At 40.9% G+C, this 14,808-nt stretch overlaps 1 protein-coding gene and 1 long non-coding RNA gene across 3 annotated transcripts in view; one reads left to right on the top strand and one right to left on the bottom strand.

Moving 5' to 3' along the window:
* The window catches only part of LOC127047207 (uncharacterized), a 117,417-nt gene that overhangs the window by 88,622 nt on the left and 13,987 nt on the right, over positions 1-14,808 (bottom strand). The window lies entirely within an intron of this gene.
* Positions 469-14,432, top strand: COPS4 (COP9 signalosome subunit 4). Of its 2 annotated transcripts, XM_050945191.1 has the most exons (10): positions 469-1,005; positions 4,825-4,904; positions 6,294-6,445; positions 7,945-8,048; positions 8,477-8,630; positions 10,287-10,437; positions 11,157-11,327; positions 12,780-12,895; positions 13,350-13,434; positions 13,946-14,432. In XM_050945191.1, exons 1-10 carry the CDS (start codon positions 932-934, stop codon positions 14,077-14,079), a joined length of 1,221 nt encoding a protein of 406 aa, XP_050801148.1. In that variant the 5' UTR covers positions 469-931; the 3' UTR covers positions 14,080-14,432. The 2 variants fall into 2 exon arrangements, with proteins under 2 accessions (XP_050801148.1, XP_050801149.1); XM_050945192.1 differs by lacking the exon at positions 4,825-4,904 and having other exon boundaries at positions 916-1,005.

Raw genomic sequence — 14,808 nt, forward strand, 5'->3', positions numbered from 1 at the left:
AGAGGTGGGTGCTTAGCTCTTCTGACATACACATCACTGAACCTCAATTATACATTGGTAAAATAGGTAGAATGACTAGATGTCCTGTTTTTAAAGGGACAGACCCATTTTTGGGGACTTTTTCTTATATAGGCCCCATTACCTCCCACCCCCTGCCCTGTTTTTTCACAGTTGTTATCTGGTAATCATAAAAATAGGGAAAGTATGATTGTCTGCTTTTCCATCTATCATAAACTCTATACAAAAAAATAGAAAAGGAAAATAAATACTGTACTGTCTCAAATCTTCTGATAACATTTGTATGATAGACAGGTTATTAACACCGTTGAAATAGAGCTGACCAGCAAAACAGTTTGGAAGGAAACAGAGCTACTATACACGTTCCATTAATCAGTCCCTAGCCCTGCGTCCTTCCTTTTCTGGCAGAGCGACCCCATGGGAAGGAGACAACTCACTCCCTCGCCCCTTCCCCCGGACCCATATGAGTGCATCAGACAGGAGACCCTGCTTTTCCAGGCCCAGCGTCTGAACCAGGGAGTGCAAGTCTCGGACTGGCCCCCTCGCCAAATGGGTTGGGGCGGGGGGGAAATAACAGCTCAGAACCAGCAGTCGTGGACCCGGAGAGGGAGAACGGGGCTGACGGTCCCCTCCCAGGTAGCGGCTCTGCTGCCTCCTCTGGTGTAGTCAGTGTGCGAACCCACTCCCGCCTCAGCGGCAGGCCCCGCCATTGACGTCCCTCACCCCCCAGAGAGGCTGCACCTGGCTGGAAGCAGGCAGCGTTCGGGAGAAGGGAAGGGGTCATGTGACCCTTTTCCCAGGACAGGGGCCATTCTAGCCGTTGCTCCTCTATGATACAAAGGGACGAGGTGGGTTCCCTCTCGCCGGTAGCTGGAGGACTGCGTCTCCTCCTTGTCTGTCGGGGCGGAGGAAGATGGCGGCCGTGGTGAGGCAGGAGCTGGCGCAGCTAATGAATTCCAGCGGCTCTCACAAGGACCTGGCGGGGAAGTGAGTGACGGCCGGCCGGGCGGCCCGTGGTCGAGGCGAAATCGCGGGGGGCGGGGCTGGGGCTGAGCGGGGCAGGAGAGGCACTGGGGCTGTGGGAGAGGAAGTCGGGACTGGGGAGGGCGGCTGCCGGTAGAGGAGGTGGGGAGAGGGGATTGGGAGGGGCTGTGAGGAGAGGGAGGCGGGGGTGGAGGAGGAGGAGGGGAAAGGGGATCAGGAGGGGCTCTGAGGAAAGGGGATCAGGAGGCAGGGGGTAGAGGAGGTGGGGAAAGGGGATCAGGAGGGGCTCTGAGGAGAGGGAGGCGGAGGGTAGAGGAGGAGGGGAAAGGGGATCAGGAGGGGCTCTGAGGAGAGGGGATTGGGAGGCGGGGGGTAGAGGAGGTGGGGAAAGGGGATCAAGAGGGGCTGTGAGGAGAGGGAGGCAGAGGGTAGAGGAAAGCGGATCAGGAGGGGCTGTGAGGAGAGGGAGGCGGAGGGTAGAGGAGGTGGGGAAAGGGGATCAGGAGGGGCTCTGAGGAGAGGGGATTGGGAGGCGGGGGGTAGAGGAGGTGGGGAAAGGGGATCAGAAGGGGCTGTGAGGAGAGGGGATCGGGAGGCGGGGGGTAGAGGAGGTGGGGAAAGGGGATCAGGAGGGGCTCTGAGGAGAGGGGATCGGGAGGCGGGGGGTAGAGGAGGTGGGGAAAGGGGATCAGGAGGGGCTCTGAGGAGAGGGGAGCAGGAGGCAGGGGGTAGAGGAGGTGGGGAAAGGGGATCAGGAGGGGCTCTGAGGAGAGGGGAGCAGGAGGCAGGGGGTAGAGGAGGTGGGGAAAGGGGATCAGGAGGGGCTCTGAGGTTCAGGAGAGAGACATGGAGTAGAGGGGGCTGCACTGACAGCTGAGGTGGGAGGGGAAGGAGGTTTAAACAGGTGCTTAAGGACAAGGATGAGTGTCTTGCTTCGGCCTTTACCCACGATCTGTAACTGACAAACTGGAGAAGCCCCTGGGCTATCTTGTGCATTTTTGGCTGCAATTTGTGCACAGTCTGTCAAACCGTTTTCCCTGCTCAGTCACTTTGCATGTTCTTCTTCTGGGTCTACAGTTATGGAAACGTGAATATTAAATCACAATAATTTGTAAGGAGAATTAAGGGGCAGGTGAGAACTTGGGACTACTTTTAACTCCCTTTGTAAAATGGCCAAAAAAGGTGCTGCCAAGACTTCCGGGGTCAGTGCAAACAAGACCTCAGCTCTGTGTTAAAGATCTTATTAATGTTACAGCTTTGGGCTCATATTAAAATTTGAAGCACTGTATGTCAGACTGGTTTGGGGTTTCAGACAACTGAACTCCTGATCTGTCATTGATACTTGAATTTGACCCGGAAAACACATGATTGGACTGTGCAGAAACTTTATTTAGTAAAAATATGTGATTTTAAACTGCTGTTACTTGAGTGACAGTGCAAAGTGAAAACTCTGATAGTGAGACTATACAAAAATATACTAGTGCTAAAACACAGTACAGCTTCTGTTTTGGTTGCTGACATGTCAAATCACATAAGTTTAAATCTCTCCCATAATTTATTTCCCATAAGGTGTGTTCTTCCTAACTATAATCAACTGTATGGGTTTGTGTTGATGTACATTGTCAAATTAGTTAATTTCAGAAAATTCAGTGTTTAAAAATAGTTTTCTGATAGTCTTAGACTTTAAAGTCTTCTTCACACAGCACAGTCAACTTGTGGAACTCCTTGCCTGAGGAGATTGTGAAGGCTAGGACTATAACAGGGTTTAAAAGAGAACTGGATAAATTAAGAGAGGTTAGGTCCATTAAGGGCTATTAGCCAGGATGGGTAAGAAATGGTGTCCCTAGCCTCTGTTTGTCAGAGGGTGGTGATGGACGGCAGGAGAGAGATCACTTGATCATTATCTGTTAGGTTCACTCCCTCTGGGGCACCTGGTATTGGCCACTATCGGTAGACAGGATACTGGGCTAGATGGACCTTTGGTCTGACCAAGTACAGCCATTCTTGAAGACAAAAGGAACCGTATGATCATGTAGTCTGACCTGAATAACATAGGCCATCAAATTTCACTAAGTAATTCCTGTATGACGCTCATAGCTTTCTGTTGAACTAGAGCATATGTATCAAAAAGGCATCCAATCTTGATTTAAGAATATCTTTTAAATAATATATCATCCTTTAAATAATGTCCTGACTCTTCTTTTTAATTCCTTTTTTAAAAAATCATGTATTTTCTGCACCGCTGCTTCTGTGCAGCAGAGTATCTTAGGAAAGCCTCAGTACACTATCATCAAATATTCTACACATGCCTGCCAGATACCTCTTAAATTTCAAGCTTCAGCATTGTTGCTGCTAATTATCCACTTGCAGAGCCAGGGAAGCACATAGAGAAGAGTTCCCTCTGAAGCAGTGCATGAGAGAGGAAACATAACTAACTGATCATCAAAAAAACAGTAAATCTGACTATGCATGGATTGCTGTCAAATGCACAAAACTGAAAAATGTGGGTTCTTCTGATCTCTTTTTAGATCTTTATTATTATATGGGTTTGGGTTTTTTGTATCACTATAGAGCACACCAGTCCAAACCAGAATGGGAGACCCATTGTGCTACCATGATGGTTTTCATCCTATGGTTCATGGACTCTTGGGTGTCTGCAGACTAAGATTTCCAAAGGGGTCTGTGCCTTCATTCAAAATTTGTAGGGGTCCACAAATGTAAAAAAGGTTGAAACCTTTGTACTAGAATGCTGCACAAATCCATTGTAAGATACTGGCCCTATCCCAAAGAGCTTACAATATAAATAGACAAAACAAACAGGAGGAGGAGAAACAGAGGCATAGAAAGATGAAGTGACTCACCCAATGTTAGAGGACAGGTAAAGTAACAGAACACAGGGCACTGGACCAGGAAGCAGGAGATCTATCTACTGGACAACATTGCCTCAATCTTGCATCCAACGAAGTGGATATTCACCCACGAAAGCTCATGCTCCAATACGTCTATTAGTCTACAAGGTGCCACAGGACTCTTTGCTGCTTTTACAGATCCAGACTAACACGGCTACCCCTCTGATACTTGTAACAATAGTAGTCTTAAAAAATTAACATGGAAAAGGGACTTTAAAGTGATGGTATCTCTTTATATATTACTGTACCACTAAGGCTATGATTCTACTTAGGGGTATAATGACCACTTAAGCCATGAGATCAAAGCTGCAGTAGTTGTTGTTTGTTGATAAAACCTACAATGTTTTGATGCTTACTTTGTAATACATGTTTGAAACAAACAAAATTTTCTCTCCTGGTCTGTGGTGGTGTCATTTCAATCTCCATTCTGTAATCCTTCCTCCTCCCACCAGTATCTCTTGTCCTCCCTGAATCCAGCATTTTTGATCCTCTGGCCCCAGAGCATGACAGACTTAACATATGTAATCTCATTTTATGTACTCTTCTGGTACCCCTTCCCTATGACAATACTAAGGCATTATGCTTATTTATCAGACTTAAGGAGAGGTGCTCTAACCTGCACACAACTACATACGTTATAGTTCACAGTATGTAAATACAAATCTTGGAGGATTTGGGCTGGGGTTTTCAAAGGAACCAGGCACTGAACCTCACTAGGCTTTGGGCACCTAGCCTTTAGGCTTTCTTGAAAACCCCAACCTAAAGAAATATAGCAACTTTAATAGAGAGTATAAGAGAAACAATCTAAACTAAGGGTAGGCATCAAAATAAACAAATTAATAATAATAATAAATAATAATAATAAAAAAACAAAATTAACAAATGAAATATTAATTGTGAACTTTTTGGACAGATATCGCCAGATATTGGAAAAAGCAATTCAGCTATCAGGGGTGGAACAACTAGAAGCCTTGAAAGCTTTTGTAGAAGCAAGTAAGTGTGTCTGGAATAGTACTTGTTTTGTTTATGCATTGTTGACTGAAGACTTGATGCATGTTGGATTACACATTCAGATAAATATAGATTAGGCTATGTGAATGTTTGATGCTCTCTGCATATTCAGTCATGCATCTGAGTCTGCTTGGAGCACCAATCATCACATGTTAAAACATTAATAGAAAACAGACTTTAAAATGACTGTAACCTTGTTTTGTAAACTAGATTTTTTTTCCCCTCCCCCAAACCTGTCAGTGGTACTGCTCTTGAATACACTCATAGACACTACATAGAAACCTAAAATAGATGGTCTTTGCTGAGGACTAAAGTGATTATTAGTTTAAAAAAAAAAAGTATCAGGAAAAAAATGCTCAAGACCTTTATTTGGATATCTTAGAACTGACAAATTTTACTAAAATTTCCCCTCATCAATTGTCCAGACTGAGAACAGGCATGATAAAACTTAGCATGAAGTCTTAATTTGTGCAAGATGTTGTTATAACTAAGGCTTTGTTTTAGTCACAGGTGTTTTTAATAAAAGTCACAGACAGGTCAGGGGCAGTAAACAAAAATTCATGGCCCGTGACCTGTCCATGGCTTTTACTAAAAATACACGTAACTAAAACTTGTGGGGAAAGGGACTGCCTGGGGACCCTGGGGGTGCTGGAGGAGGGTGGCCCAGGTGCTGGTGACGGGAGGCGCGGGTGGCAATTCACAGTCCACGACCCCCTCTTCTGCTTCGGGGTGGAGGGGTGTTGGCGGGGCCACTAGGCTCCTTACCTGGCTCCGCTCCTCCCCGTCCCCCAGCAGCAGAGTTTTGGCTCAGCTGCTAGGCGGAGGCGGAGCTACGTAGCCTAGGAGCTGAGCAAGGGGGATGTTGCTGTTTCTGGGGTGCCCCCATCCAAACTCTGATGCTGGGGGGAAGGGTGGGGATGGCAGTGGCCTGAGCCTGCCCCAGCAGTGGACAGTGGGACTGGCGCAGGGGCTACCTGAACTGCCCCTGTGTAGAGCGCACCAACCACTGCATAAATCATGGAGGTCAGTGAATCTGTGACTTCCGTGACCAACTCACAGCCTTAGTTATAACATACACACCTGAAAATAGGAGTTTAGAATGAAAGTTCTTTCTAAATCATAGAAAGACATCATACGTTAGCCTTTGTCATACCTGAGAACTGTTGTGAGCTATGTAGCAAACAGACAGTGTAGCTTTCTTGGAGAGTAGAATCTAGTTTTCTTAAAATTAAGATTGTTGTTAGTGACTTAAAAAACAGGAATATTCAAAATTACCATTAAAGCTGCTGATTAACTATGGATTGGTGATATCGAAAGCATTGACCTATATTTCTTCCCTTATTTCTTCCTTCTATTGTGTCTTTGAACTAGTGGTAAATGAGAATGTCAGTCTAGTGATCTCACGTCAATTGCTGACAGATTTCTGTACGCATCTCCCAAATCTTCCCGATAGCACGGCCAAAGAAATCTATCACTTTACCTTGGAAAAGATACAGCCTAGAGTAATTTCATTTGAAGAACAGGTAAGAGAGAATTGAGTGGTTGAGATTCTGTGTCCTGCAACATGCAGGAGGTCAGATTAAATTATCATAATGATCCCTTCTGGTCTTAAAGTCAATAAAATTAATGATGAGTATATTTGTCTTAAAGTTCAAAACAGAGTGTTTAATCCTAAATATTGTGTTTTAATGTTTTTCAGTAAAAAATGGACACTGATACTCATGGTCCAATTTTACATTCTTGTGTACCCAGAACTCCTGCTGAATTTGATGAGGATTTTGGGTGTGCAAATAATTCCATATTTGTCCCATAATCAGGATGTTAAGTATTTAGTTCCTGCACTACTAAAAATGGCTTCCTAGAGCAAGGTAATAATCTGGTTATTAGAGAAACAACTGAGATGCAACCTGGAACTCATTGTGCTGCATTGTATAACAGTAACACACTGGGCAGGGTATGTGAAGAGACAGTATTTGGTTTTTTATATATGTATATTTATTAAAGAGTGAGTTCTAAACTTATTTAGAGAACAGTTTATCAGGGAAAATGTTTCCTTGAAATACCAGCTCATCAGTCAGCTACAGAGTTTAGTTCAATATGTGTTGTCAAACCTGCCCATTTTTTTCTTTCTAGATACCCTGCAGCATTAGGTGGTAGTATGTGTGTGTGGAGAAAAGCAGCTTTTATTTAAATATTATAAAATCTAATATTTGAATTGGAAAAACCAGACAATCACTTGCTTTGCTTTACATTTCCATCTGTTTCCTTCTTATTATTTTAATCAGCTTTCATCTCAATGCTTATCTCACCGTTTCTCCCTTGGCCCGTGCCACTTCCAGCAGCTCCCATTGGCCCGGAGTAGTGATCCGTGGCCAGTGGGAGCCGCGATCGGCCATACCTGCGGACGGGGCAGGTAAACACACTGGCCCCGCCCACCAAGGGCTTTCCCTGCACAAGTGGAAACCCTGGCTTATCTAAACATGCCTACCCATGTTACAATGGTTGTACATGGATGAAGCCTATCACACCAAGCAAATGTGTCAATTAATTGTCACAATTCCTCTGTGAAGCCTTGATCCCACATTATAAATCTCAAGATTGGAAACAAGTTATATGAGTGCATTCCTACCTCATGGGGGGGTTATGTAAAGGTTAATTTTTTAGGCCTAGACCTTCACAAATGGCCAGTGATTTAGGGTGCCTCAACTTTGGAGAGCGTAACTTAGCACCTGTAAAAGAGTCCAGTTATTCAGAGGGTGGATGCCGAGTCCTTTCCAAAAATCAGGTCCCTTTTTAGTGTCTCAACTTGGGAATGCCAGATTGAAGCAATCAAAACCATTAGTCATTTTTTAAAACTCTGGTTTGTGTTTGATAAAGATTTTTAGGTGAAAGGAGTCTACTGATCATGAAGCTACTGTATCATGTGTCAGGAAAAATACTATTGATAAATGAGAAGCAGCGGATGGTATGACTGTTAATGGAATATGGATCAGTTTTTATAGTATGCTTTTGTTTTTTCCAGGTTGCTTCTATAAGGCAGCATCTTGCATCAATTTATGAGAAAGAAGAAGACTGGAGAAATGCAGCACAAGTGTTGGTGGGGATTCCTTTGGAAACAGGACAAAAGTAAATACTGTGGTTAGAGACAATTTTGTCCTGCTGAGTATCCTTCTGTGTTTTTTTTTTAATGCTTCCCTAGAGTTAAGTATGTCTGGTTTTTCTCTGCTTATTTCCTTGGATCTTCAGTATTGTCGCATGGTGACAATTGTATAGGTAAATTCAAAATCATCTCTGCAGTATCAAAATACTCCTTGGCTTTCAAAGCACTAACGTATATGGAATACCTAGTCATTAGCATCCTTCTAGCAAATGTGATTAATAAAGCTTCACTTCAAAACACTCTTTATCCCTTTTCCCTGTACATCCCTTTCCTCCTCCATGTACACAAAGGAGTTACTGTAGGCTTTGCCCAGATTAATGTCTCTTGTGATTGCAAGATTGAAATGCTCACACAACTGGATTTCTACATTATATATTTTTCCGCTCCTTCACAGACAATACAATGTGGATTATAAATTGGAGACTTACCTGAAAATTGCCAGACTGTATCTGGAAGATGATGACCCAGTTCAGGCAGAGGCTTATATTAACCGAGCTTCGCTGCTTCAGAATGAATCAACCAATGAACAGCTACAGATCCATTATAAGGTGGTGTAACTTATTTTAGTTTTTCCTTCTACGAGGGAAAGAATACCACATTGAATTATATTAGGGTGTATGGGGTTTTTGTTGTGGGGGTTTTTGGGGTTTTTTTGGTAGCTTTACGTAAGCTTGATAAATAGATTTAGGATAGATTGATAAAAAGATTTTTCAAAATGGACTTGTCTCATTGAAAGTCAATGTGAGCCTAAGCTCCCAAATGTCTAAGTCACTTTAGACTTCTAGGCTACATAAGCAGTTTTGAAAATGTTATTCCTAGCTTACATTTGAAGAATCAAGATAACAGAAAGGACAAAGAATAACTCACTTGAATAAACATCCAGGAAAAAATAAATTTATGATGATCACTGAAACCAAACGAGAAGGAATAAAATGAATTATTTTAAGAAATCATATACTCCTAGAGCAATTTGTCCTCTAGCAAATGTTAGTCTCCTAAATATTACTCTATGGGGTAAAAGCATTAGGGTCAGACTGACAGTACCAAATAGGTGCAGAAAAGCATATAGTTCTAGAACATTACAAGTACAATTTTTTAATATACTAGGCTTGAACTACACAGCTATGAAATTACAGAGTGAGTATAAGCATTATAAGAGAAATTGGAGAGGGAAGACTGAAAAAGCAAAGAAATGCTAAACTCTGAAGAAGAGACACCAAGGAAAAATTAATTTCTGTGTGTATGCTGTAAGTGCAAAGTGTCATTGTTAGTAGTAAAAGGGAGACTTGGGGTTATGAAACATTTGTACTACATTTTACGTACTACTGTTTTATATTCAGTTTCATTTTTAATAGTTAGGCACTAGCACAATGCTGCAGTGTTTGAGATCCAGACACTGAAGGGAAATGTTTCTTTCTTTGTAAACTTATCCCAGCCCACAAAGAAGTTTTTATATAAAAATATTTAATAGATTTTGCAAAATCTAACACTTGAGCTTATACTATCTGACAGTTTTAAATTAATGAAGTGACTGTATTTACATATTAACTGCTGGTATTCCATGTCTTTTGGATGAAATATAAAACCAGGGTCCTGACCACTTTGGCCCATTAAAGGTACATGATACTTAAGAGTTAGTGTTACTCGGATGTCCTGGCCAAATTACAAGATGGATGATTACTTGGCTCTGTCTAAATCCCTGCTGCATCTTTTATTGGATATATATTAATCTTCACTTCCTGTCTGTACTTTTGTGAGATATTGCATTGCCCTGTGGCAGTAGAAATTTCATTTTCGAATTAGCTGCACCTCTACTGTGAGGCAGGTATTAGTGTGTGTATATATAATTCCATATTTGTTTAAATTGGTAACGCACTGTGGAATCCTGTATGAAAATTTATGTAAATTATTATGCTCAGTAATCACTCATGAATTTGACATTCAGATTAAGATTCTGCAGTTTCTGTGGAGATCTCACAACAGGCTTTGGAGGACAGATTGCCAGCATATCAAGTCTCTAACTGCAGAAGAATAGTTATTTGAGCTCTTGCAGAACTTTCCCAAGATGATGATGATGTTTTCAGCAGACTTAAGCAATGCTTATGGAGCCATGCTCTCACTTTGTAGTACAGCAGCTAATGTGTGTCTCTGCTGTACGGTCACTTTCCTACTTAGCTTTTTTCTTACTGAAACATTCTCTTTAGGTGTGCTACGCTCGTGTTCTTGATTACAGAAGGAAGTTCATTGAAGCTGCCCAAAGGTACAATGAGCTCTCTTACAAGAGCATAGTCCATGAAAGTGAGAGACTAGAGGCATTGAAGCATGCTTTGCATTGTACTATCCTAGCATCAGCAGGTAAAATGAATGTCACAGATTTGTGTATTTCTGGCCTTTTATATTCCATATAAAAAAGGATTGTTAATCTTTAATTGATCCCCATAAAGCATAACCTTTTGTGTAGCTCTCATCATTGTAAGATGTAGTAGTGAGGAATCTAGAAGTATGAAAACAGGTAAGAAATTGAGGGTTTGATAGCAGGCCAATAACTATGAGTTTTGAGTATCTTTCTCTCTGCATGCCTAAGTTACAGTCATCTTAACCTGGATGCACAAAAGAACGAGTAATTGGGGAAAGCTTAGGCAGTTTAAAAAAACACTTTGGAAAAGGTTGCAGTAGTTATATCTAAGGAAATTTTTTCTGTCACTGATCGTAAAGTATACCTGGAGACAAACTAAGGGGGAAATGCAGGAAGGATTTTTAGAAAAAGGAACCATTGGCTCATTTCTTAAGGCCTTTATTTAAACTAGGCATCTATTCTGCATGAGGAGACCTACCCATCCTTTGTTTCCAATGAAATACTAGGTGTCTAGACACCACGAGGAGGGGCACATTAGAGGCCTTGACAGTTTTCTATTATAGAAAATATCTATGTGATGCACTCCTATCCTTGCAAACGGTATAGGAGTGAACATAACAGTTTCAAAGCATTGTTCCCTCATGAGCACTGTTTTAGTAAAGTGATATTTACAGAATTTATTAAGGAGATCATTTTGTGGGATTCTTATTTCTCCTAGGACAGCAGCGCTCTCGCATGTTAGCCACTCTTTTCAAGGATGAAAGGTGTCAGCAGCTTGCAGCCTACGGGATCTTGGAGAAAATGTATCTGGACAGGATTATCCGAGGGAATCAGCTGCAAGAGTTTGCTGCCATGCTCATGCCACACCAGAAGGCAACTACAGCTGATGGTACAGACTTCTTTAAAGCACTGTAATGCTGTATTTCAATATCCACACAACTTATCCAGTATAGATTTGCCTAGTATATGCATAGAAATGTGTATATACTCCAAGTGGCTGTCTTTGGAACTCTACCCTCCTTAAATGTATTTATGTTCAATCTTAGATTCAGTTCCTATCTCTGTTTTAACCTGTTGATCTCTTAAGAGATATCTAGAATCCAGCTTCTCCATACGTCATTAGATTATACTCCTCAGTACATTTGTATTTTAATGTCTTCCCTTCTAATGAATATAAAACTCATTTTTCTAATCTTGCTTCATTTTCTGAGACCTTCTCCTCTCAGCTTTTCCAGTTCTTCAGTATATTTGTAAAATGGTGCCCATCAGTTTGTTTTTTTACAGTATGATCTATTTTCTACAGATCTATACAAATCTCTTGTTTTCTGAGTTTGATAGATCTCAGTGTTCGTTTTCCTAACTGCTACCAGATAATATGGATCTAAAAACCGTCAGCTTCGTACCTCCCAAATCCATTCTCTGGTCAGTGCAGCTTTTGGTAAAACAGTTCAGGCTAGAATTTACTAAATTATGTTACATAAACTAAATGACATCATTTGAGCCTTACATTCAAATTAGCGTGTTCTCTAGATTAGAGTGGGTAAGTGCAAAGTCAGTGAAGAGTATGAAATACTTCATGTGCCAGGCAAGCCTTACCTTTATGGATACCTCTTGCCCTACAGCAAGGAAGAAATACTTTGGAAAAAAAATCAAACAGAAAAGTTAGAAAACTTTCCTCTTACCAGATAAGCTGTATGCATCTTTTGAACCCCAAACTCCTATTTGGCTACATTCTATGCGTATGCTGTCTGGTCCAGAACTGAAAAAAATCCTTGTTAATTAAGATGTTCATTTAACTGTTGCAGTCTCTCTCCCTCTCTGGATCATAGCTGATTCTGTCGCCTATTAGAGCAAGATCAGGTGCTAGGTACTGCAAAACAGGAAAAGGCCATCTGTACCCTAAAGAGTTAAAATATTGAGACAAAAAGCAGAAGAAAGGAGAGCAGCAGTATCCCCATTTCTCAGATAGTGAGAACTGAGGCACAGATTAACTCACTTTAAGGTCATACATGAAAACTGTATCAGTCAGAAAATGAATTCCATGCTCCAGAGTTCTAGTCCAGTACCTTAACCACAAGACTACCTCCACTTGGATGTCCTAGAACTGAGCTAGAGAGACTAAAGCCGTTCTTCTAAGTTGTTTACTTTGAACAGATATGTAAATTGTTAGTGTCTTACTGCTCATTTACTTTTGTATGGAGTAATAGTTCTGGAAGGAAACCAGATATGGTTAAATGCTCTGTACATATACATTTACCAAAATTATTTTTCTTACTCACAGTGCAAGAAAAAGTCCATTGAGAACTCTAACCATGAAGTGTCATTTTATCCCGTCTCTAAGGGTCCAGTATCTTGGACAGAGCTGTTATTGAACACAACTTGTTATCTGCAAGCAAACTATACAACAATATTACTTTTGAAGAACTTGGAGCACTATTAGAGATCCCTGCAGCCAAGGTATCCTATTTGATTCCCATGTGATAATTTTTGAATGTAAGACCTGAATTCCATTGGGCAAACAGTGATATTAACAAGTATTCTTGGTTATAACTTTAAACAGTTCAGCTTTTCAAGTTTCAGTGCTTAAGTACTCTGCACTGCCCCTAGTCTTTCAATCACAGGGCCACTATGTTCAAAATGCAAAACATTTAACCCATTTTGAGGGATGGGGAGAGTACTGTACTTGGCTCAGCAACAAGAAGTGGATTAAGCAGTAGCATTGCCTGGTGCCGAAGGGAGTCCATCTGTTCTCTTTGAGCCAGAGGTTGGGCGACAGTAGTGCATAGTCTTAAACAATAAATTAGCGGGGATGATGTGTAAAGGTCAGGCATTCTTTAGCAGTGTCATAAATATGCTGGAAACAAAATTTAATATAATTCTCAGATCTGTGTCTCTAATTTCTATTTTGCAGGCAGAAAAGATAGCTTCTCAGATGATAACAGAGGGTCGGATGAATGGATTCATCGATCAAATTGATGGAATAGTTCATTTTGAAAGTAAGGTTTTTTCCTTTTTCATGGTGCAATTCAAAATACATTGGTTGAGCTGTTCTCTGCAACACGAGCAAGTTGTATTTTATAATTGAGGATCTACTGCTGTACAAGCAAGTGTGCTCGGACTTGCTACTGCCAGCAGATGGCAGAGTCTGTATTGTAAACAGTTCAGCTTGTCTTACTTACAAAGTCATATTTTACTCTTTTCTAATGTTTAAGAGAATGCGTGATGGACTCTATACAAAAGCTGTATCAGACTGCAAAATAATTTCATCCTGTTTAGTCTTGTAAATACATGATGAGTAGGAAGTTCTCCACTTCCACTTTGTGGTGCAATACCTAATTATTTACTCTTTTAAATTTAGAAATAACTATATTGTAGACCTGGTAAATAGACAATACTTTTTTTTGTCACATGAGTAAGTGAACAACAATAAAAATGCTTTTAGTTGAAATAACAGAATTGGAAAGAATCAGTCTGCTTTTGCAAAAAAAATTTTTTTTCCCCTCCCAGCACGTGAAGCTCTGCCAACGTGGGACAAACAGATTCAGTCACTATGTTTCCAAGTTAACAACCTTCTGGAGAAGATTAGTCAGACAGTACCAGAATGGACAGCTCAGGCAATGGAAGCTCAGATGGCTCAGTAAACCTATACTTGGTCTTTTGACTGTAATCTTCTGTGCTGTACAGATGAAATCTACTAGGACTATGAAATGATCACCTGAAAATTATAGTAATATACAGTCTTATATAAAACCCTGAAGTTTTGTCAGAATACTCAATATGGTATCACTGCATGAGAAATATGCTTTGCTGTTTTGAAAGTTGTGGTTTAAAAATACAGGAAGAAGTAAAATCTTAACAAGATGATTTGTGCTGCACATACTGTTTACTAAATTGTGGACTCACATTTCCATTGGTTGTTGTGAAAATATAAGTGCCATGTTCCTGTAAGTTATGGTTATTCCAATAAAGGCAGGAATGAGCCAATTAGATTCAACCTATCCTTTGAGGCCTTTGTTTTAACAATCACTTGTATTTCACTCGCTAGCAGTTTGAGTATGAAAATGCAATATAATTCTAGCCTTCCAAGTTTTCTGTATTGGATTTGCAATTTAGATATCTACTACATCCAGGAAAAGAAATATCCTCATACAATTCAGGGAGCAGGAAAATAAGTTAACAATCAGCATTTATTCTCTCTTATGTTCTGGCAGGCTGGCAGCAGAACCAGTGAAATGAGCATACCATGGACGAACTAGCATTAGGTAGTTATTAAGAACAGGAGAATACTCTTTCCGAGACAGTTTAGTACTTACAATAAAACTTAGATTTCATTACTGCTTCTTAACTATGATTCTAAGTGAGACAAAGAC

Source organism: Gopherus flavomarginatus, chromosome 3 (assembly GCF_025201925.1).
Source record: "Gopherus flavomarginatus isolate rGopFla2 chromosome 3, rGopFla2.mat.asm, whole genome shotgun sequence".
Lineage (NCBI taxonomy): Eukaryota > Metazoa > Chordata > Testudines > Testudinidae > Gopherus > Gopherus flavomarginatus.